Source organism: Amblyraja radiata, chromosome 12 (assembly GCF_010909765.2).
Source record: "Amblyraja radiata isolate CabotCenter1 chromosome 12, sAmbRad1.1.pri, whole genome shotgun sequence".
Taxonomy (NCBI): domain Eukaryota; kingdom Metazoa; phylum Chordata; class Chondrichthyes; order Rajiformes; family Rajidae; genus Amblyraja; species Amblyraja radiata.
The window spans coordinates 11,888,566-11,911,392 of record NC_045967.1 but is presented as its reverse complement, the minus strand read 5'-3'; the positions used below and the strand labels follow the sequence as shown (position 1 = coordinate 11,911,392).

The 22,827-nt window shown below is 45.9% G+C and overlaps 1 protein-coding gene across 1 annotated transcript in view; it reads right to left on the bottom strand.

The window, feature by feature from the left end:
- Positions 1–17,724, bottom strand: part of LOC116978942 (mastermind-like protein 2) — a 139,438-nt gene extending 121,714 nt beyond the window's left edge. Inside the window, exon 1 of the mRNA XM_033030245.1 lies at positions 17,469–17,724. Within this exon, the coding sequence (XP_032886136.1) occupies positions 17,469–17,522 (54 nt within the window). The 5' untranslated portion in view covers positions 17,523–17,724. The remainder of the gene's footprint in view (positions 1–17,468) is intronic.
- Positions 17,725–22,827: the final 5,103 nt, after the last annotated feature.

The window sequence follows — 22,827 nt, the reverse complement described above, 5'->3', positions numbered from 1 at the left end:
CCGGGGCCGAGAGAAAATGAATGGGGGATGAAACGAGGCATTAAGAAAGGACTGGTTACTGAACGACACTGGAGCAGGAAACAAAGGCACTTTTATTGCAGCCACGACATCACAGAGAAGAGAACCCGGGGGAAAAAAACAATGACAGCGTTCAGCTTTGTTTGAGTCTACAAAGAAAGCACAGTGAGTGTGCGCAGGGCTGGATCCAAAGCAGAATACCAGTTTTGTCACACACAAAAGGCACGCACAAACACACACACACAACACACAGAATCAATGCCACAGCCAGCTAAGTATATAAAATTAAGAGTTACTAAATAACAAAACAATATTTTAATTTCCTTTCTGTAAGCAACACCTGCCACACTGAAATTGACCTTTTGTGAGAAAGACACACACTAATGGATCACTCTTGGATATCTATCAAGCCGTATTTATCGCAAAAATAGATTCACTGACACGGTTCTAGATTCACTTTCTGCTATCCCTGTGTGTGGGCGGAATACCGGCGGATTCTCTCCTTACAGGAAGAAAGAGGGTGGCTGAGCTAACTTCTGAACTCACAAGACGAAAATAATAGCTTAATAATAACAAACATGGTAACATTGTAACCCATGCCTGCCGTTTCATTGTGTTTGGGCAAGCGGCCTCAAACCAAATAAACCCACTCGCGTTATATTCTGCCGTGTTTAATCAAACATCACAGCACATGTTCATTGCCTTCATATGTTAACAGGTTTTATAAAACAGACCGGGCAATAGTTTAGCTTGCGGAGGAGAAAAAGCCACAAAGATAAGCTTAGAAATCTTGGCGAGTTTTTCTCATCTTGATAGATCAAAGATCACAGCGACTGAACGAACGCGCAATTGCAACAAATAGCTTAAAAGTTATGGATGCAACATATTAATTAGCCTGTGGGCAATCTAACCAGAGCAGGACTCGCGGCAACATGCTAAACACAAAGTGGAATCGAGTGGCGCTACAAAGATTTCAATCGGCACAAGTTAAAAGTTAACCAAATGCTTGAAATTCTACGAAGTCGCTTTGGTTATCTTTTGTTTCCTGGTTGCCAAAAACGTTCGCCTAATTGGCCCAGCAACCAATGCAAATCTCACTGAAAGCAGCCACACAAACTCGTTGTCATTGTTTCCCCTTGAAAATCTGCCAAAAGTGATACAGGCAATGGCAGGCAGGGTTTGTCACTTCGGCCAGAGTCACATCTCGTTCACAAGAGGGCCATTGATCACAGCGTTGACCGGTCTCTCCCTGCCTGTGCCCCACACTCAGTCTTAAAAACCAGTTTACATCTCGCAATAAGCAAACACGCATCTCCACCACCTGGCTGCAACTCTGCAAAAAATGATTTCATTTTTTCAAAAGCAAGGGCTCTTCCACGAAGAACGGGGGTGAGTGCCAAACATTTCGTAACCTGAGTCACCAACCAGCATGAAAAAGGGTGTACGTTCCAGTGTTAAAAAGCTGCAGTGTGAAAGATTAATATGGCCTAAATCAATTGGTCTTTGTTCTAGATTGATTGCACGTTTTGAAAGCGAAAAAGATCTAAGGATAATTCCATAAACTAAATCCAACCGAGTCAGCAAAGAGTGGATGTATTTGTAGACAAATCGTTCACAATCCCCTAATACAGACAGAGGCGCCAGTTCAGAAAGACTCTGCATTGATCTTCAGATTCCCCAGCTAAAGGTTCAGAATGGCAGCGAATACTGCGATTACATATTCTTTGCCGATTTCATTGCATTTAATATTTGGAAGTAATGCTTTTTTTTCTCTCAGAAGGAGCGGTGGTTTCTATTTTCAGGTGGTGTATGAACGAACGGCAGCAGCCCAGGCCCGTTTGCATTGTTGATTTCCAGATAATGCACTCTTACAGCCTGAGGGGACAGATCCGAAGTAGGTCAACGCAATCTGCAGGCAAAGATCCCATTAGACAGCCGACTGGGGAGAAGAGGGGTGGACGCAAGGAGCTGAAAGTGCAAGTGACACATAACGAACAGCCCCACGCTGTCTTCCCCATTCAATTCTCTTTATCCTTGCAAAAGGCGCCCAACACCATCCCACACCTGCCTTCTGTGTACCAGCATCTTCGCTGCTCACCCCCGTCGTTTCAGTGGCAATCAGACGCTAACCAGATAACAGCGGTCTGCATTTTACATTCACATCTGAGCGCCACATTGGCGCAGCTGGTAGAGCCGCTGGCTTCCTAGCGCAGGAGAACCGGGTTCGATGCTGACCCCTGGTGCTGCCCGTGTTGAGTTTGCACGCTCTGGGTTTTCTCCCGTTTGCTCCCCACATCCCAAAGACGTGCGGGTTTGTACGTTAATTGGCCTGCTGTACATTGGCTTCAGTGTTTCGGGAGTGGATGAGAAAGTGGGATAACATCGAACTAGTGTGAACGGGTGATCAGTGGTCTCGATGGGCCGAAGGGCCTGTTTTCAAGCTGTTTCGTCAAACTAAACGAAGTATCTTTTAACGCAGAGGATTAGGTTGAATGCACTAAACGTGAAGCACGAGTACACTGCTCATTTCCTCATTGTATGACTGAATTGCTACCCAGTTTAAACCTTGAATGATTTATAGCAGATGTGATTCTTGTTAGCCCGGCAGAAGGACGAGGATAACAAATCTTTCTGGCCTTGGAGTGTCCCGATCAGGTGCAAAGTCGAGATTTTGCAGGGAAAAGGGGAGATTATTGCTGCATGCATTCCCAATTTACCAGTTTGGATTTTGGTATCCAAGGATGGGTTTTTTCCACCACAAACATTAGAGGAGTTGAGAAATTAAAAGCTTCTGTTGGGTGGGTTTTTATGAAGACTATTTTCCTAGGATGTTTTTATTTATTTTTTGCCAGAGTAACTATTGCAACTTTTAAGAAACAATTAGTCAGGGACAGGGATAGGACAGCTTTAGACAGGTGGGACTAGTGTAGATGGGGCATGTTGGTCGGATGGCCTGAATCCACGCTGTATGATTCCATGACTAACCGATCTTCCTGGGATAATGGTTTTGGAGCTGTCTGGGTCATTTTTCCAAAGGGAGACCTATCAACTCCACCGACCAGGGTTTACACGGGTTTGCCTGTAAGGTGCTTGCAAATTACTTCAAAGAAATTGACCTTTAAAAGATTCAGCAGATTATCTGTATCCTTGTCATCTGATCTCTTTTGTACCCATTTCTAACGGAAGGAGGGTTTGCAAATGTAATTCAAAACTAATGCCTTTGAAGGTGCATTTTTTTTTTGTTGCAAAAGATCAAGGTAGTGTTTTTTTTCCTAATCTGGCCAGTACTGAAATAATAATTTCCTGAAGACGGGAGTTCTGCTTCAGTAGTTTAATACATTTTAAATGCTTTGACATTCTTCATTTCAGCAATGCGCCTGAACTTCGGGTTGGATATATAAATCTAATCATTTAACTGATCTCCCGTTTTCAAAAACAATGCGAAATCTTTGTTGCAACATTGAGGCGTGATTTCTTTCCCCTTCAGGCCCACATGTGACAATAAAATTGGAGGAAACTACAGAGATACCACGGGGACATATCAAGGAACGGTAATAGGCTTTCCGCAGCTGGAGAAACAAACAATATGGGATAGCAATTTGGATTTATTAGAACCGTATGTTGCTCTCGCCGTTACAGCTCTGTTAACTGAAAGACATGGGATAAGTCACCGTTCGACTGCTGCATGCATTCCCAATTTACCAGTTTGGATTTTGGTATCCAAGGATGGTTTTTTCCCACCACAAACATTAGAGGAGTTGAGAAATTAAAAGCTTCTGTTGGGTGGGTTTTTATGAAGACTATTTTCCTTGCCAACCTTAGACTGCCAAAAATATTCCATACATCAACTGAAGCAGGTGAATTCTCAGTTTGGACAACACGTTTTTTTTAGCCTATCTTTTGTGATCATGGAACTGGAAAGAGATTAAAAAAAATTTGATCCCTTGGTTAGATTTAACAATAGTCGTACAGCATGGAAACAGGCCCTTCGGCCCATCCTGTCGACCAAGATGGCCCATCTAAGCCTGCATTTGCCCCATCTCTCGCCAAATCTTCCCTATCAATTCACCTGTTCAAGTGTCTTTTAAATGCTGTTGAACTATCTACCTCCTCTGGCAGCTCGTTCCATATTCCCGCCAAACTCTGTGAAAAAGATCGCTCCTCTCACCTTAAACATATGTCGAGTTTAAAAACGACACAAAGTGCTGGAGTAACTCAGCGGATCAGGCAGCATCGATGGAGAAAGGAGTTAAATTCCATTGGAATTAAACTTCAGACTCGGAGTTAAATTCCATTCTTTACACCAGTCACACTTCTGGACGAACCATGCTGTTGGATCTTGTCAATTGGAGAATTTACATCAAAAATGCTCCCAGCTGCATTTGAACATGCAATACGTTTAACCCGCTTAGAAATGGATATTTGTTAACAGGTTACTTTCCTATAGTCAGTCAACAAAAAAAGAGAAAGATCTGCGAATTAATAAGATACATAATGTCAAAGACCAGAGAGCATAGCTTTAAGGTGAGAGGGGCAAGTGTAAAGGAGATGTGCGGGGCAAGTTTGAAGAGAGTGGTGGGCCCTGGAAGCCGCTGCCAGGGGTGCTGATGGAGGCAGATAGCACAGTGGTGTTTAGGAAGCACATGGATATGTGGGGGATGGAGGGATATGGATCATGTGAAGGCAGAGGAGATTAGTTTATCTTGACATCATATTCGGCATAGTGGGCCGACGGGCCTGTTCCTGCACTGTACTGTTCTATGTTTATTAAAAGAGACTGCACCTCATCCTATTGACAAGTTGATCAGAGAATTGAATCTGTGGCGATTGACTGGGTTTCCTAATGGAGACGGTCACATCTGAGTTTGACTACCGGCCCATGGACAAAATTAAATTGTTCTTGTGATTGTTTACATTTGTCTTGTCTTATATATCCTGCATTGAGGATTAACAACAGCCTTTTATGGATAGTGTCCAAAGTAAATGAAGTGGAAATCCTGACAATGTTAATATTTGAATATCCGCAGTCAAAGTGATTCGGATGGAACCTGAAATTCAAATTAAGGCTGTGTTTTAAATATATATTCAAGTTAATGAGGGCGAAATGGCAAAGCACGACAAGACATAACATCATAACATTTAAGATACATTTGGACAGGTACATGGACAGGACATGTTTCGAGGGACATGAGCTAGGCGCGGACAGCTGGGACTATTGTAGATGGGGCATGTTGTTCGGCGCAGGCAAGTTGTGCCTGTTTCTAGGCTGTATGACTCTATGACTTCTGAGCCGGGAAGCAGAAATCCTTTAAGTTAGGGATCTAGTTACACCTGAAATGTCGACCTGGATTTAACAGATACTGGTCAACACTGTCAAAACACAGCGTGGAAACAGGCCCTTTGGCCCAACATGCCCCTTCTACACGAGGCCCACCCGCCTGTGCTTGACCCATATCCCTCTAAACCCGTCATATCCATGTGCCTGCCAATTCCCGATATTTGCGCTTTTACTTCTTAAGAGCGGCATGAACGTACACGGAGGATGCGGCGTTCTCCCTCAATCTGGGACAAAGACAATTTCTTCTTAACCTTTGGCACGTGGTACATCTTTCCAACGTGACATCTCCTGTTATTTAATCAGCAACACTTCCACGAGCCATTCTCAACTAATTATCTTCAAGGAAAAAACTAGTGCTCCGAACACACAACGTGCGCATGGCAGTAATTCAATTAGCAGCGTGCTAATAATGATATGGTGCCAGTAATAGGTTCGAGATAAGTATAGTAACAGTATTTGACCTAGAAATGTCTGTATCTGGTGTGTCCAAATGAGAAAATCGCACACAATCGCCAGAAATAATCCAACCTCCCTATTTTTTGAGCTGCGAACTTTAAACCTCTTGATCCCGTCTTTTGCTATTGAGAAATGTTCTTTTCTTTAAAAAAAAATAATGTCATCTGGTGCTTACAGACAGAATTTAGGGAGACATTATTGATCACGGAATGCCATCACTGATTTTTGTTTTATATATAAGTGTACTTCAAGAGATGCGTTTGTGAGTACATTTTGAAAACAGGTCACGGGAACTGTCTGACATATTATTCTGTGTGTTAAATGTCGAGTCCGGAAGATTATCGACACAAAAAGCTGGAGTAACCCTTTTTCAGTTTGTAATTTGCAATAAATTAGAAATTTAATTTGGAACCAGACCCTTCGACCCAACTTGCCCATGCTGACCAAGATGGTCCATCTATGCCAGTCTCACCTGCCCGTGATTATAGAGTCATAGAGTCAAGTTTGGTTTAGAGATACAGCATAGAAACAGGCCCATCGGCCCACCATCGATCACCCGCTCATGCCAAGTCAATAGATATTTTTAGCCATAGATAGATATATTCTTGATTAAAACTCGTGTCAGAGGTTATGAGGAGAAGGCATAAGAATGTAGTTAGGAGGGAGAGATATATTAGCCACGATTGAATGGCGGAATAGACTTGATGGGCCGAATGGACTAATTTTGCTCCTATCACATATGAACATGAGTTTATGAACACCTGCTATCCCACTGTCTCATCCACTTCACACACTTTAAGGGGGATTTTGCAAGGCCAATGAACCTGCAAACCTGCACATCTTTGGGATGTGCGAGGAAACCCGAGGCGACCCCCGCGGTCACACGTGCAGACTCCACACAGACAGCGCCCGGGGTCGGGATCGAACCCGGGTGTTTGGCGCTGTGAGGCAGCGGATCTGCTGCTGCGCCGCCCCATGAGAATGCAACACAATTGGTGCAGCAGTCAGGAAAGGACTGTTGCAGCTCAGAGCCCGAGTCTGGTTGCCAAAGGCCAGCTAGTTCTTCAGTGGAAGAATTTCAAAAGCTTCCCCCAAAGCGAATTAGCCTTTCTTGCGCTGCTAATCCATACAAATGTTACCTTAAACGATTTTTTTTTTTAAGTTAAAAGTTAGGTGGGAAATCCTCGCGGCAGATGGCTTGCTTGCAAACCAATTTTAGGATTTGAAAGCAAAAAGGCAACCTGCATATTTGTTCTGTCTTGATTGATTCAAGGCCGGGTGCAGTGTGTCAGGAGCATCAAAGCAGGACTCCGTCCCTGGCAAAATATTAGTCTGTAATTCTACAACCTCAAAGGGGGGGGAGAAAAAAAACGCCCGCACATCAGCAACGCTGCGAAGGTTACTCCTCGGTGACAAGGGAACTGGTTTATTATGGCGATCCATAGTAACCAGCCCCTGTTCATCGATCATTTATCTTGCTAGCAAAGTGACATATGGCTTTGTCTACGCGTGTTCCCTGCATTATATCTGTCCCTGGAAACACCTATCTTTTCTACTGACATCAGCCTATCTTGTAAGTGTGCTCAAACAAGATTTAAAATAATAGAATTGCCATTTAACTTAAACGGCATTGGTTAAACAGAACAAGCTGACTACACACTTTCCGCACGGTATATTTCGATTAACCCCTGTTACAGGACGGCCTCCTTGCCAGTGTTGCGAAGCACATTAGCTTTTGTAAAATGGGGTGGAGGAGGGGGGGGGGGGCGTTCAAGAGAACACAAGGATTTCAGACTACCTCTGCACACACATTTGAGGGAATGCATTACACAGCCAGTGCCTAACTGTGCAGTTCCACATCATGAGGATTCATTCTTGACAGGCAGGTTTTACAGTATCTCAAGCTAAAATACAGCAGATGTGGGGAACCTGGAATAAAAATGCCCCAAATACTCAGTGTGGCAGTCAGCCTCTGTGGAACCGTGAAGTGTGTCAGCTTCTAATGGAAGTGCATTGATTTGGAAAATGGGACAGAGAACAGGGCAGGAACAGGCCCTCAGACCCACAAGATAGACACAAAAAGCTGGAATAACTCAGCGGGTCAAGGAGAGAGAAGGAATGGGTGACGTTTCGGGTCGAGACCCCTCTTCAGACCCACAAGGTCTGTGCCGAACATGATGCCAAGATCAACTCTATATTCTGCCTGCACATAATCCATATCCGTCAATTCATTGCATATCCATGTGCCAATACAAAAAATCTCTTCAATGCCACCATCCTATCTTCCTCCACCATCATTCCCCGCAGCACATTCCAAGCACTCGTCCCACGCATCTCCTTTAAACCCTCTCACCTTGCAGCTATGTCCTCTAGCAGGTGATACTTCCATCCTGGGGAAAAGGTTCTGACTGTCTACCTTAAAGGCCTGTCCCACTTGCGTGACCTTTACAGGCGACTGCCGGCACCCGCGATAGGTCGCCGAAATTTTCAACATGTTGAAAATTCAGCGGCGACCAGAAAGACGCTACGACTCTTTGGAGACCTCTCACGACTATATGAGACCTCTCACGACCATACAGGCTGTATGGCCATGAGAGGTCTCCTATGGTCGTGAGAGGTCACCCGCAACATGTCGCCAGGGGTCGCCTGTATGGTCGTGAGAGGTCTCCTATGGTCGTGAGAAGTCTCCAAAGAGTCGTTGACAATTTTGGCGACCTATCACGGGTGCCGGCAGTCACCTGTAAAGGTCGCGTAAGTGGGACAGGCCCTTTATCCATGCCTCTCTTAATCTTACCCACTTCTATCGGGTCATGATAGAGTCAAGTCAAGAGCGTTTTATTGTCATATGTCCCAAAACAGAACAATGAAATTCTGCCTGGGGTACACAAAATTGCTGGAGGAACTCAGCGGGTGCAGCAGCATCTATGGAGCGAAGGAAATAGGCGACGTTTCGGGCCGAAACCCTTCTTCAGACTGATGGGGGGTGGGGAAAGAAAGAAGGAAAAAGGGGAAGAGGAGGAGCCCGAGGGCGGGCGGATGGGAGGGTGGGAGGAGACAGCTAGAGGGTGAAGGAAGGGGAGGGGACAGCACAGGCTAGCCAAATTGGGGGAATTCAATGTTGATGCCATAGGGGCGCAAGGACCCCAGACGGAATATGAGGTGCTGTTCCTCCAATTTCCGCTGTTGCTCACTCTGGCAATGGAGGAGACCCAGGACAGAGAGGTCGGATTGGGAATGGGAGGGGGAGTTGAAGTGCTGAGCCACCGGGAGGTCATGTAGGTTAAGGCGGACCGAGCGGAGGTGTTTGGCGAAACGGTCGCCCAACCTACGCTTGGTCTCACCGATGTAAATTAGCTGACATCTAGAGCAGCGGATGCAGTAGATGAGGTTGGAGGAGATACAGGTGAACCTTTGTCGCACCTGGAACGACTGCTTGGGACCTTGAATGGAGTCGAGGGGGGAGGTGAAGGGACAGGTGTTGCATTTCTTGCGGTTGCAACGGAAAGTGCCGGGGGAGGGGGTGGTGCGGGAGGGAAGGGAAGAATTGACGAGGGAGTTGCGGAGGGAGCGGTCTTTGCGGAAGGCAGACATGGGGGGAGATGGGAAGATGTGGCGAGTGGTGGGGTCACGTTGGAGGTGGCGGAAATGGCGGAGGATTATGTGTTGTATTTGCCGGCTGGTGGGGTGAAAGGTGAGGCCCAGAGGGACTCTGCCCTTGTTGCGTGTGCGGGGATGGGGAGAGAGAGCAGTGTTGCGGGGTATGGATGAGACCCTGGTGTGAGCCTCATCTATGGTGGCGGAGGGGAATCCCCGTTCCCTGAAGAACGAGGACATTTCCGATGCCCTGGTATGAAATGTCTCATCCTGGGAACAGATGCGGCGTAGGCGGAGGAATTGGGAGTAAGGGATGGAGTCTTTACAGGGGGCAGGGTGGGAAGACGTGTAGTCCAGATAGCCATGTGAGTCAGTGGGTTTATAATGTATGTCGGTCAGGAGTCTGTCCCCTGCGATGGAGATGGTGAGGTCAAGGAATGGTAGGGAAGTGTCGGAAATCGTCCAGGTGTATTGGAGTGCCGGATGGAAGTTGGTGGTGAAGTGGATGAAGTCAGTCAGTTGTGTGTGGGTGCAGGAGGTGGCACCAAAGCAGTCGTCAATGTAATTCTGCCTTGCAGCATCAGAACAGATATGTAAACATAATACTCTGCACAAAACCCACAATAACAAATCACAGCAATTCAGCAGTCTCCCCTCAACCTCTGACATTCCAGGAAAATTCAATACAAGACTGTCCAATTGTCCTTGCAGTTTATACCCTCTAACGCAGTTTATACCCTCTAACGCAGGCATGATTCAGGTAAAACTCTTCTGAACTCTTTCCAAAGCCTCCACATCTTTCCTGTAATGGGGCGACCAGAACTTCAGGCAATAGTCCAAACATTGGCTCTGTCTTCTAATTAACCTGCTGAGTATTGCCAGCACTTTATGTTTAGCTTAGGTTAGAGACACCACATGGAAACATGCCCTTCAGCTCACCGAATCCACGCCAACAAGCGATCCCCGCACATTAGCACTATCTGACACACATTAGGGATAACTTACAATTTTACCAAGCCAATTAACCTACAAACCTGTACGGCTTTGGAGTGTGGGAGGAAGCCGGAGCTCCCCATACAGGTCAATTTTACTACGTCAATTAACCTACAAACTCCGTACAGACAAGCACCCATGGTTAAGATCAAACCCGGGTCTCTGGCACTGTAAGGCAGCAACTCTACCGCTGTGCCGACTTATTAACCGGAGCATCCAGAGGAGACCCACACAGTCATAGGGAGAATGTGCAAACTCTACAAAGACAGCACCCGAGATCAGGATCGAACCTGGGTCTCTGGCGCTGTGAGCCAGAGCCTCTACCAGTTGCGCCACCCCTAGGTTTTAAGCTTTCCAAAGCTAGAATATACCAATTGGAATGAACGGTGCAGTAAATTCTCACATCAATCAGCTCAAGACCAAATTAAGTCATTACTCTGCACAATTTTGTAAGCATTACCTTGAGGAAGAGACTCAGACACAAATTTTACTCTTCAAAGGGTTTCATTTGAATCAGATTTGCTCCATTGCTGAAATGACTTCCTGACTCATTTTCTTAACACCAGTTTCAGAATATATTTCGTTATCAGTTTTGAACTTCAGAAACTCAACAAGACTAATATCCAGTCTGAAGAAGGGGTTCGGCCCGAAACGTTACCTATTTCCTTCGCTCCATAGATGCTGCTGCACCCGCTGAGTTTCTCCAGCATTTTTGTGTACCTAATATACAACATTGACTCTGAAAGAACACCTCTGGCTCAACTTACAGTCAAAATGACTGTTGCAAGCCCAGAAACATCTTCACAAGATTGACTGCAATCCCTAAAATAGACACAAAAAGCTGGAGTAACTCAGTGGGACGGGCAGCATCTCTGGAGAGAAGAAATGGGTGACGTTTCGTGTCGATACCCTTCTGGTCTGAAAAAGGGTATCGACCCGAAACATCACCCATTCCTTCTCTCCAGAGATGTTGCCTGCCCCGCTGAGCTACTCCAGCTTTTTGTGTCTATTTCCAGTTTAAACCAGCATCTGCAGTTCCTTCCTACACATTTCATCTGTAATCCCTAATTTGACCAACTACGTCTAAACTATCATGAACTTTGTGACACAGATCGCTTTTAATATACTGTGTCCAATTTAGAGCATGGATTGGAAATCAACTGAATTCAAACTCAGACACACTTCAGTTGGCAACCTTTCACCAAAGACAGGACCTAGAAAGGATGGCATCATTAGGGCACCAGAGGGAAATATTCCGCACCCCATTGTGGGCATCAGATCCCAAAGCATCACAGCCACGAGCTGTAGCTGCATCAGTTGCACTCTGTCTGAAAAAGGGTCTCGGCCCAAAACGTTACCTATTCCTTTTCTCCAGAGATGCTGCCTCACCCGCTGAGTTACTCCAGCATTTATGTGACTATCTTCGGTGTAAACCAGAACCTGCAGTTCCTTCCTACGCACTGCACTCAGACACCTCTAGACATTCTAACTCAAGTTTCCTTCCAGCCAACAAGCTGGAGTGTAAATCACAAAGTGATGATGAGGAACACTGCTGATGTGTAGATGGTTTATTGACGTCTCTCACATGGTACCCAGAGCATCAAGGTTTTCACCAGATGTTTGGTGCAGCTGGTAGAGCTTCTGCCTGACGGTGCCAGAGAACCTGGGTTCGATCCCGACCTTGGGTGCTGTCTGTGCGGAGTTTGCACTGTGACTGTGTGGGATTTCTCCGGGTGCTCCGGTTTCCTCGCATATCCCAAAAGCGTGCCGATATGTAGGTTAATTGACCTCTGTAAATTGCCTCTAAATGTGCTGGGAGTGGATGAGAAAGTATGATAACCTTGGACTAGTGCGAGTGGGTGATTTGATGGTGAGCATGGACTCGGTGTGTCCACGGCCCTGTTTCCACGCTGTATCCCAAAACTAACATAAAATCATAATAAACATTCCTGATAAATGGCCACAAAGATGACTTGCACCTGTAGAGTACCTTTCACAATCTTAAAATGGCCCACAGCACTTTACAACCCATGCAGTACTCGTGAAGTGCACTGGCTGGCAACACAAGCAACTAATTGGCAGCAAGCTTCCACAGGCATCCAAATGACTTGTTTCAGTGACTTTGGCAAAGGAGACCAGGGAAAACTCCCGTCCTCCTTGGAAATAATGCTCAGCAATCATTTACTTCACCCTTAGTTTTAGCGCCTCATCAAAATGGGGTCAGCTCAAACAGTACAGTTCAGTAGGTCATCCCAGTTTACACTCTTCCTCCACTGGAATGAAACTGGAATGCTTTGGACTCAGACATTTGCTGCCAGCCAAACCAATTGATTACATTTGTGGAATACCAGCGTACAATGTATGATACACACTGCCGTGACCAATGAAGTTTAGTGGGCTGCACTTTCCTCGACATAGTTCGGATTTAGGATTTATGCAACAATGGAACAGGGAATTTAATCTGCCAGGTGATAATGGAAGGAAACAGAGGCAGAGGAAGTCAACGAGGAAGGTCGGTGAATGGAATCCAAAAAGCAGTCTAATAGAATTCTGCGGCAACTGTGGAGTGTAACACAAAATGCTGGAGTAACTCAACGGGGCAGGCAGCATCTCTGGAGTGAAATAATATGGGAAACGTCACCCATTCCTTCTCTCCAGAGATACTGCCTGCTTAGGTTACTCCAGCATATTGTGTTTAAACCAGCATCTGCAGTTCCTTCCTACACACCTGTGGATAGGTGGGTAGTGCAGGCCATTCCATTGACATTGACTCAGTAGTTGCCTGATCAAGTAACCCAGAGATCAATGTCAGTAATGATAATGATATGTCTTTCACCATGTTTGGCTACCTAGCAAAGAGTTGGTTGTTCAGCCACAGTTGTGCCAGTTTGCTAACTATACTACTCTTGTTAACTATACTACTCAGCCATGATCATATTGAATGGCGGTGCAGGATCGAAGGGCCGAATGGCCTACTCCTGCACCTAATTTCTATGTTTCTATGTTTCTGGATGGAATTGCCATAAGACCGAGTAGAGAAGATGGGAGGTCATGTTGCAGTTATATAAAATGTCGGTGAGGCCACATTTAGAGTATTGTGTTCAGTTCTGGTCACCGTGTTATATGAAATATGTTGTCAAGCTGGAAAGGGTGCAGAGATGATTTACGAGGATGTTGTCAGCACTAGAGGGTCTGAGCTATAGGAAGAGGTGGAGCAGGCTGAGTCTCTATTCCTTGGGGTGCAGAAGGATGAGGGGTGATCTTACAGAGGTGTACAACATAATGAGACCAATAGGTCGAATAGACACACAGAATCTCTTGGCCAGAGTAGGGCAATCAAGAACCAGAGGACATAGGTTGAAGCCGAGGGGCAAACGGTTGAATAGGAACCCGAGAGGTAACTTTTTCACACACAAGGTGGTGGGTGTATCGAACAAGGTGCCAGAGGAGGTAGGTACCATCACAATGTTTAAGAAACATTTAGATAGGTACATGAATAGGACAGGTTTAGAGGGATAAGGTAGGTGGGACTAGTTGGTCGGCGTGAGCAAGTTGGGCCGAATGGCCTGTTTCCACAATATATGATTCTATGACTAGGACCCGTTTTGCTGCTGCAAGTAAGAAATTCACTGTTCCCTTTTCGGTACATCTGACAATTAAACACTCTTGACTCTCTTAACCAAATGAGTAATAGGAAATGAAGGATAGAAAACAGATTACAAATAAAATTCAGCTGGCTCTGACCTTAGCGTGACTATGACATTCCCAAAAAACGGTGACTATTTGTATTAAAACAGCGCCTTCAGTGTAGAATATTGTCCCAACGCCCACCGTTCGATCGATGACATTATGGGATCCTTTCCATAAGAAAATCTTTTGAGAGGCAGAATAAATCTCAATAATGGCAAAGCGAGAACTGCCACTAAAATGAATCGATTGCATGATGCAGCCGGGGGCAACGTCCTATAGTGGCGACCGCAGCTGTACTGGGAGACTGGGAAAACATAGAAACGTGGAGGGAACCCGAGCAAACGCCAAGGAAAAGAGATGAAGGTGGAACGTTCTTCGTCCATCTTTCTGGACTCGAACCCTTTAACTGCACAGATAACACACACTCCACGCCCTGTGCAACAGAGCGAGAAAGAAGTCTACATCTCTTAACAAGCTGGTCATTACATTTCTCAAACTTCGGCCGCGGGGGGCGTGTTGCAGTTACCACTGATCCGTGGAAGAATCGTTAAAGTTATTGCTGAATTTATTTCTTTTTTGATTAAAAATAAAGCCAATGTCCCCATCACACAAGGAGCCCAGAAGGAGCTAAAACCCAATTGTAATTGGGTGGACGCAAGACGGCAGACAAACAAGGGGAAATATTGACTTTCCTGTCTATTTGTTGATCATAGCTAAGCAACAGTGGAAATATACTTCCGCCTAATGCATTTAGAAGATCAATGATGTTTTTCAGCCCACACAATCGCCATGCACGTCAGCGGGAAAACATTACAGCTTTTTTTTTTCTTGAAAGAAGTCATGCTTCCTAAATTGGAGCTGTACGCTCAGTGGACGGGTGCTACCCACTCACTCCTCCCAAAAGACAGACACCCCCCCCCCCCCCAACCAGAAGATCCTCGCTCCCACTTTTCCATCAGCTCTTCCCGTTTTTTTTTCCGCTCCCTTTTTTCTCGGGTAACTCACTGGCAGCTGGTCACTTGGTTTAAAGTCATCTCGACTCTTTCACCGCGAATGGGCTCGCATTATCTGCAGCCAACGGGTCAGAAACTTGGCTTCGCTGCGTGCCGGGGAGGGGAGGGAGTGAGGGAGAGACACAGAGGCCCCCTTCCACTGAAAAACAAACCAGTAAGAGAGAGAGGGAGAGGGAAACAGGGGGGAGATGGGGGAGAAACGGCCTGCTCCCTTTCTCTCAAAAAAATATATATAAAGCACCCCTTGGATTTATTATTTTTCCCTTTCTCTGCTCTGCGAGGACTGCCTACAGCTTTAAAATCTCGCTATTGATTTCAAGCGCCGGTTAAATTAAATAAAAAGCTGCCCACTTTTAAATGGATACAATAAACAAACGATCACAGTAAATGTCTTCGGGACACAGTGTCCTCCTGTTCTTGTTGAGTTCAGATCACTTTCGCCGTCACCCCTCCCCAACAGCAAGCAGCATATTACAAGGCAGCAGCGAGGTTGCTCCTAAATAATTAAAACATCTTACAAATCATTTTCTTTCAAAAAAGAAAGTGGATTTAAATCACCACGGAGATCAAAGCGCTCCGTGTGCCTAGTCTGTGGCTCGAAACAAACCAGCAGCCAACGCCGAGAAGCAGGCGAATGGTGTTCCCCTCCCCTCCCCTCCCCTCCCTCCTTTTGTTATTTAGCTTTACAGTTCAGCGTTGGGAGTTGGCCTCCGCGTGGTTTGTAGAGGAGACGAGAGGCAACTCGGTACTGTAGTAAATGTGACTTTGTGCTCAAGACATCGCCTCCCGATAGAGGGAAGGCTGCCGTCACATGGTTGAATGAATAGTGAAAAAGTGATCAGTTTCCCAACTTAATTCCGCTGCTCCCCCCATTCCCATCAGCGTCCAAACTTAATTACCGAGAACTCGCTCCGCACTCATACCATTAGTTCGCCACCGACCGCTTACACATCTTGACCCTGTTTTCAATGCAAGGGGGGGGGGGGGGATTTCTGCCGCTGTCCCTTCCCAAAAGCACAAGTTGTTGAATGTATGATCATAGACCTGCTTTCTAACAACCCTCCTCCTAATTTATTGCGCACTTCACCCGGTCTGTTAAGGAAAATCGATGCCAAATATTGCAATTAAGTCCTGATGAAATGCGGCGGTTAACAGGCTCTGGAGGTTACTAAAACATCTGCAATATAATTATTTACTCGTCTGGAAATTATCTGTATTGGAGAAATCAAACTGAAGTTAATCCCGTCTTTCACCTTAGCTAATGATCCCATTGAAACTGAGCAAGCGCCTCGGTCTTAACCAACTTCACAGCCGGAGATATTGTTAACGTTCACAAAATGCTTTCTCTAAACGTAAAATACGTGCAACCCCGAGCAAAAACCAAAATAAAACCTCGCTTCAGTTTGACAACAACAAAAAAAAACGCTTCGCGCCAGTGAGCCAGGGAATTAAAAACTGACGATAGGGCTTAATTCTTTTTTAAAAAGACATTTAAATCCTTTTTAATGGGCGGTTCTTTCAGGTAACCTCCCCGCCTTAGACAAGTGCCTGAATCATACCCCACTGATAAGGGGAGACAAAGAGGGGAGTTGTTACACACAACAGAAATCCCGGGACTGTCTTTTCAAACTCGTTCATCACAGTCGAAAAGACCTTTGACAAATATAAATCTAGAAAAAAAAACATAGCATTTGCCAAATAACGGCTGAACGGAGAGGGGGAGCAGAGAGGAACAACGCTAAAACAATGCTCAGGGGGAGAAAAAAAAGAGTTTATTGCTAGTTTAGAAAATATATTTTTTAAATCCTCCTTAATCCCTGTGCAGTCAAGGCTAATCCCGGATAAATCAGACTCCTTCTTCTCTCTCCCAGCTTCACCCGTGAATCGGAAACTGCTAACAGAGTATTAATTACACAGATAAACTAAAAGGTGCCAGGCGCCGAAATGGATCACAATAGACAAAAACAGGAACATATACACACACACATTTCGCAACATTTGGTGAATGTCAGCTGGACATCTCCCGGGGAAGAGGAGGGACATCCAACCTACTAAGATCTCAGCGATTTATATATTTTTATCAGAGCATCATAACGCTTTACATAGGACAAACTTCCTTATCCCCGATTAATTCGGAGAATCCGCAGCCCTATAACGTTGTGTCCAATCTAAGCTCCCCCCTCTCTCTCCCCTCAAACGGTTAGTGAGCTTCTAACTAAGACAGGCTGGAGGTCTAGTATGTCTCCCACTCTCTCTGTCTGTCTCTCTGTTAACCCTCGGGTCGACCTGACCGCCGGGAAAGCCCGTGCGGAAGATTTATTCAAATAAAACCCCCCCCAGACAAGTTGAGATTGTATTTTACGTACCGAGATGTGCTGCTCCATACGCGGCGCCTCAACTCTCTGGGAGACCAGTAACATGGTGCAAGGATTTCGTTCAGGTTTAAAATCCACTTTGGGCAAGAGTACCGCGAATATAACGGGCGCCCACCTCCCCTCAAACCACACACAAGTTCATCCCACGGCGTGTTATGCGGCCGCTGGTAAATTCTGTGTCTCTCTTGAATCTTGCCAAGTGCATTAGCATCAACCTACAGCTTCCTGGGCAGCGGGCGGGGCTGGTGTGGGCCGCCACACTGGATAGGGTGGCCTCAGCATAGCGTCAAGGAAGGAAGGGAGGGAGGGAGGAACGGAGCCCAAGGGACTGAACACGCCAGCAACTTGCGCAAACCACGCTCCAGAAAGCATTCTGGTCATCGTAGTTCATCTCCGCGACAGCAGCCGGCAACCAGAGAGGACGCGAAAGTCACCGCTGAAGAAAAAGTCTCAAACTGCTGGAGTAACTCAAAATCACCAGATCGGGGAGACGCACACAGACACTTGCCCAGACGAGGGGGATCAAAAACCAGATGACCTAGGCTTAAGGTGTGGGGGGATGAGATTTAATATGCACCTGAGAGGCAACTTTTTCACACCAAGGGTGGTGGGTGTATGGGACGGTACTATTGCAACGTTTAAGAAACATTTAGACAGGTATATGAATGGATAGGGCAGGTTTAGAGGGATATGAGCCAAACACAGGCAGGTGAGACTAGTGTAGATGGTACATATTGGCAGCAGGTGTGGGCAAGATGGGCCGAAAGGCCTGTTTCCACGGTGAAAGACTCCATATCTATAGCTCAGCAGGTCAGGCAGCGCCTCTGGAGAAGATAGGTGGCATTTGGGGTCGAGACCCTTCTTCATACCAATTGGGTTAGGGATGAAAGCTGAAAAGAGAGGAGTGCAGGGCAAAGCCTGGCAAGGTTAGGTTGATCACAGAGGAGGAGCAGCCTCACAGAACTCAGCGGTTCAGGCAGAAGTTTCGAAGAAAAGTAATACGAACCCTTTTTCTGAAAAAGGTTCAGACTTGAAACGTCACCTATTCCAGAGATGCTGCCTGACCTGCTGAGTAACTCCAACATTTTGTGTATATATTCAAAAAAAAACTTGGAGTTCATTTCTGCTCTGCACAATTTCAGCACCACTCACAAAACATTTTCCAGCCAGTGAACTGTGTTTCAAGTATAGGTACAAAAAAACTGTACATGCTGGAATTATGAATATACATACAAACCCTGTGCACATACATACATAATGTGCACACACATAAAACAAACAGACAATAATAGTGCAAAAAAACAAAAGCAATGTCCTCAAATCCATGAAGTTCAGAGCTTATTTGGAGGCTGTAGTTTTAGCCTGTAGGCTGTTCTTTGAATGGAGGGACTCTCTCGAACTTCTACAGGTGCACAGTAGAGAGCATGCTGACTGGTTGCATCGTGGCTTGGCCAGACTATTCCTCCAAACCCACTGTCAGCCATTTTCGGTTCCCCTCCCAACACCAACCTTTCTGTTGCGGTGAAACGGGTTCTAGCTTTTACAACCTTGTTAGCCCGGAGACTGATCTTGCTTAACTGGAGGCTCACCTGTCCCCCGACACACGCCCGCTGGATTAAGGAGGTGCTTTACAATTTAAAGCTTGAAAAACTTAGGTTCTCTCTCAAAGGCTCTACCAAGACATTCCTAGATACATGGAACCCTTTCTTGGAACTTGTTAACTCTCTCAACTTGTCCCCAGACTCGGAAGAGGATTGAGTGCTCTCCACCATTGTTCTGCTCTACTGTAGCTGCTCTCCCCTTAACCCCCCCCCCCCCCCCCCCCACACTTATTTATTTAATTACTTACTTATTTACCCTTTTTTTTTTTTTTTTTTTTTTTTTAGTACTTTTTGTTTCGTTTATCTTACCATATTTGTGTGGATGTGTATGTATGTGAGTGTTGTTTGTCCCCGTTTGGTTCCGACCTGATTCGGGTGGGTTGAAGGTGGGTAAGGGTAAGGGCTTTGAGGGTCGCTTACATACTGTTGCACAATTATGCCTTGACTGTCACTGTCTGTTATCATTGTATGTATGCAAATTGCTGTGAAATTCAAATAAAAAGATTTAAATCAAAAAACAAAAGCAATGTCCTCAAATCCATGAAGTTCAGAGCTTATTTGGAGGCTGTAGTTTTAGCCTGTAGGCTGTTCTTTGAATGGAGGGACTCTCTCGAACTTCTACAGGTGCACAGTAGAGAGCATGCTGACTGGTTGCATCGTGGCTTGGTTCGGCAACCTGAGGTTCCAGGAGCGGAAAAGGATGCAGGAAGTTGTAACCACTGCCCAGTCCATCATCGGCTCTGACCTCCCCACCATCGAAGGGATCTATCGCAGTCGCTGCCTCAAAAAGGCAACCAACATCATCAAGGACCCACACCATCCTGGCCACACACTCATCTCTCCGCTACCATCGAGCTGAAATCTGTTACATCCAGGTTCAGGGACAGCTTCTTCCCCACAGCCATCAGGCTATTAAACTCGCCAACAAGCAGACTCTGACCTGTAACAGCCTATTGCACTTTATCTGCTTATTTATGTGTATATTGAACTGAACTGTTCTGTATTTATGCTTACGATATTCTGTTGTGCTGCTGTAAAAGCAAGAATTTCATTGTCCTATCTGGGACACATGACAATAAACTCTCTTGACTTGACCTGACTTGACTTGGGATATGGAACGCGCAGGTGGAGAAGACTAACTTGGCAACATGTCATGCATGGACATTGTAGGCCAAAGGGCCCCGTTCCTGTTCTACGTTCTATGTGATGTTAGATTGCCCACAACTCTGTTACTGTGTACAGGTCACACCCTCGCCTTGCAGGAACATTGAGATGGGGCTGGGACGGGTGCGGAGAAGTTTTCTGAGGATGTTGAAAGTCTGGGAGGTTGTAGCTTTGAGGAAGATTGCACCAACTGGAGTTGCGGTCTTTGGAATCTAAGAGCAGGCTTAATTGAGGAACTTAAAATTAGGGGGAATGTGGATAGAGTAAATAGGACTCATTTCCCTGGTTGGTTACAAACCAGGGGACATAGATTTAAAGTAATTGGATGAAGATTTAAAGGGCGATGAAGAGTAACTTTGTCAACTTTGGACATTTCAGTCTGAAAGAATGGAAGAGTTGGATGTGCACTGGATGAATGATGACTCACAGAGCCATGGATCAAGTGCTGGGAGGTGGCTTTGTCTGGCTAGCTCTTTCTCAACCAGTACAGGCACATTAGGTCAAATGGCTTTTTACTGTGTTGTAAATCTTCCAGCATCCATGATTTTGTGCTGCAAATCGCACAGAATTCATCTCTCACAATCCAAACCTTGGGGATACAGAGGATCTGTAACAACTTTTATTTTGAGGCAATTAGTTTACAGATACAGCATATAGACACTGGCCCTTCAGCCCACTGAGTCCACACCGGTCATTGGCCATCCATTCACACGCTAATTCATAAGTTCATGTTCGTGAGTCAAAGGAGCAGATTTAGGCCATTCGGCCCATTGGGACGACAGATGGCACAATGGGCTAAGTGTTCGGCTGGCAACCGGAAGGTAGCCGGTTCGAATCCCGCTTGGAGTGCATACTGTCGTGTCCTTGGGCAAGACACTTCACCCACCTTTGCCTGTGTGTGAATGTGTGTGAATGTGTGTGAGTGATTGGTGGTGGTCGGAGGGGCCGTAGGCGCAGATTGGCAGCCACGCTTCCGTCAGTCTGCCCCAGGGCAGCTGTGGCTACAGAAGTAGCTTACCACCACCGAGTGTGACTGAGGAGTGAATGAATAATGCGATGTAAAGCGCCTTGAGTATTAGAAAGGCGCTATATAAATCCCATCCATTATTATTATTATTATTATTGAGTCTACTCTGCCATTCAATCATAGCTGGTCTACCTTTTCCGCTCAACCCCATTCTCCTGTCTTAACCTTGTAACCTTTGGCGCTCTTACTAATCAAGAACCTGCCAACCCCTGGTTCTTGATTTAGTTCTGTACACTCCCTACCCACTCGGAGGCCAATTAACCTTACAAACCCGCTAGTCATTGGGATGTGGGAGGAAACGGGAGCACGCGGAAGAAATACAGGGAGAATGTCTCGACAGCGACCAAGGTCAGGATTGAACGCAGGTCACTGGTGCTGTGAGGCAGCAGCCCCACCTGCTACGCCACTGTGCCGTCAATTACTTTTGTGAGTTGCAATGGCATAGTCAGTAGAAACATAGAAATTAGGTGCAGGAGTAGGCCATTCGGCCCTTCGAGCCTGCACCACCAGAACTACCACCTCACTAACCCAGGTTCAGTCCTGACCTCCGGTGCTGTCTGTGTGAGGTCTGCACGTTCAGTGGATTTCCTCCATGTGCTCTGGTTTCCTCCAACATTCCAAAGAGGTGCAAGCTGGTTGAGTCCTAGATTCATGGCTTATACACCACTTCAGCCCAACTTGTCCGAGCTGACCGAGATGCCCCATCTGAGTTGGTTGCACCTGTCTGCATTTGGCCCATATCCCTCTAAACCTTCCCTATCTATGAACCTGTCCAAATGTTTTTTTTTTAATTGGCTGCTGTAATTGGCTGTTGTGAGCAGATGAGTGGTGGAATATGAGGGCAGTTGTTTGGAATGTAGGGAAAACGAAATGGGATTGTTAACACTAGTCCCATCTGCTCGCACTTGGGCCATAACGCTCTAAACCTGTCCTATCCATGTACGTGGCCAAATGTCTCTTCAACGTTATGATAGTACCTGCCTGAACTATCTCCACTGGCAGCATGTTTCATAGACCTACCACCCTTTGTATAAAAAGGTTGCCCCTCAGGCTCCTATTAAATCTTTCCCTCCTCACCCCTGCACATATCTGACCCCGAGCCTTTCCCACCCAGTAGGTACCACCGAAACGCACAATACATCAAATACATTTAGTTAGACAAAAATGCTGGAGAAACTCAGCGGGTGAGGCAGCATCTATGGAGCGAAGGAATGAAGAAGTGTCTCGACCCTAAACGTCGCCTATTCCTTCGCTCCATAGATGCTGCCTCACCCACTGAGTTTCTCCAGTATTTTTGTCTACCTGCGATTTTTCCAGCATCTGCAGTTCTTTCTTTAACAAATGTTGTTAATAACATTAAGATTCAATTTTTAGTGAGTTTATATTTTAGTTTGATTAGATCATCTTTCACTTGATATATTTATCGTGCTTCTAAAGTGGAGGGAGCTGTGACGTCTCTAGTTTGATTACTCTGAGGCAAGACTTACGGGGCAATGAAAACAGGCTCAAGTCTCCAGGCTGGAAGTGAGAGCAGATAGGTCATTAGCGCAGAAGCCAA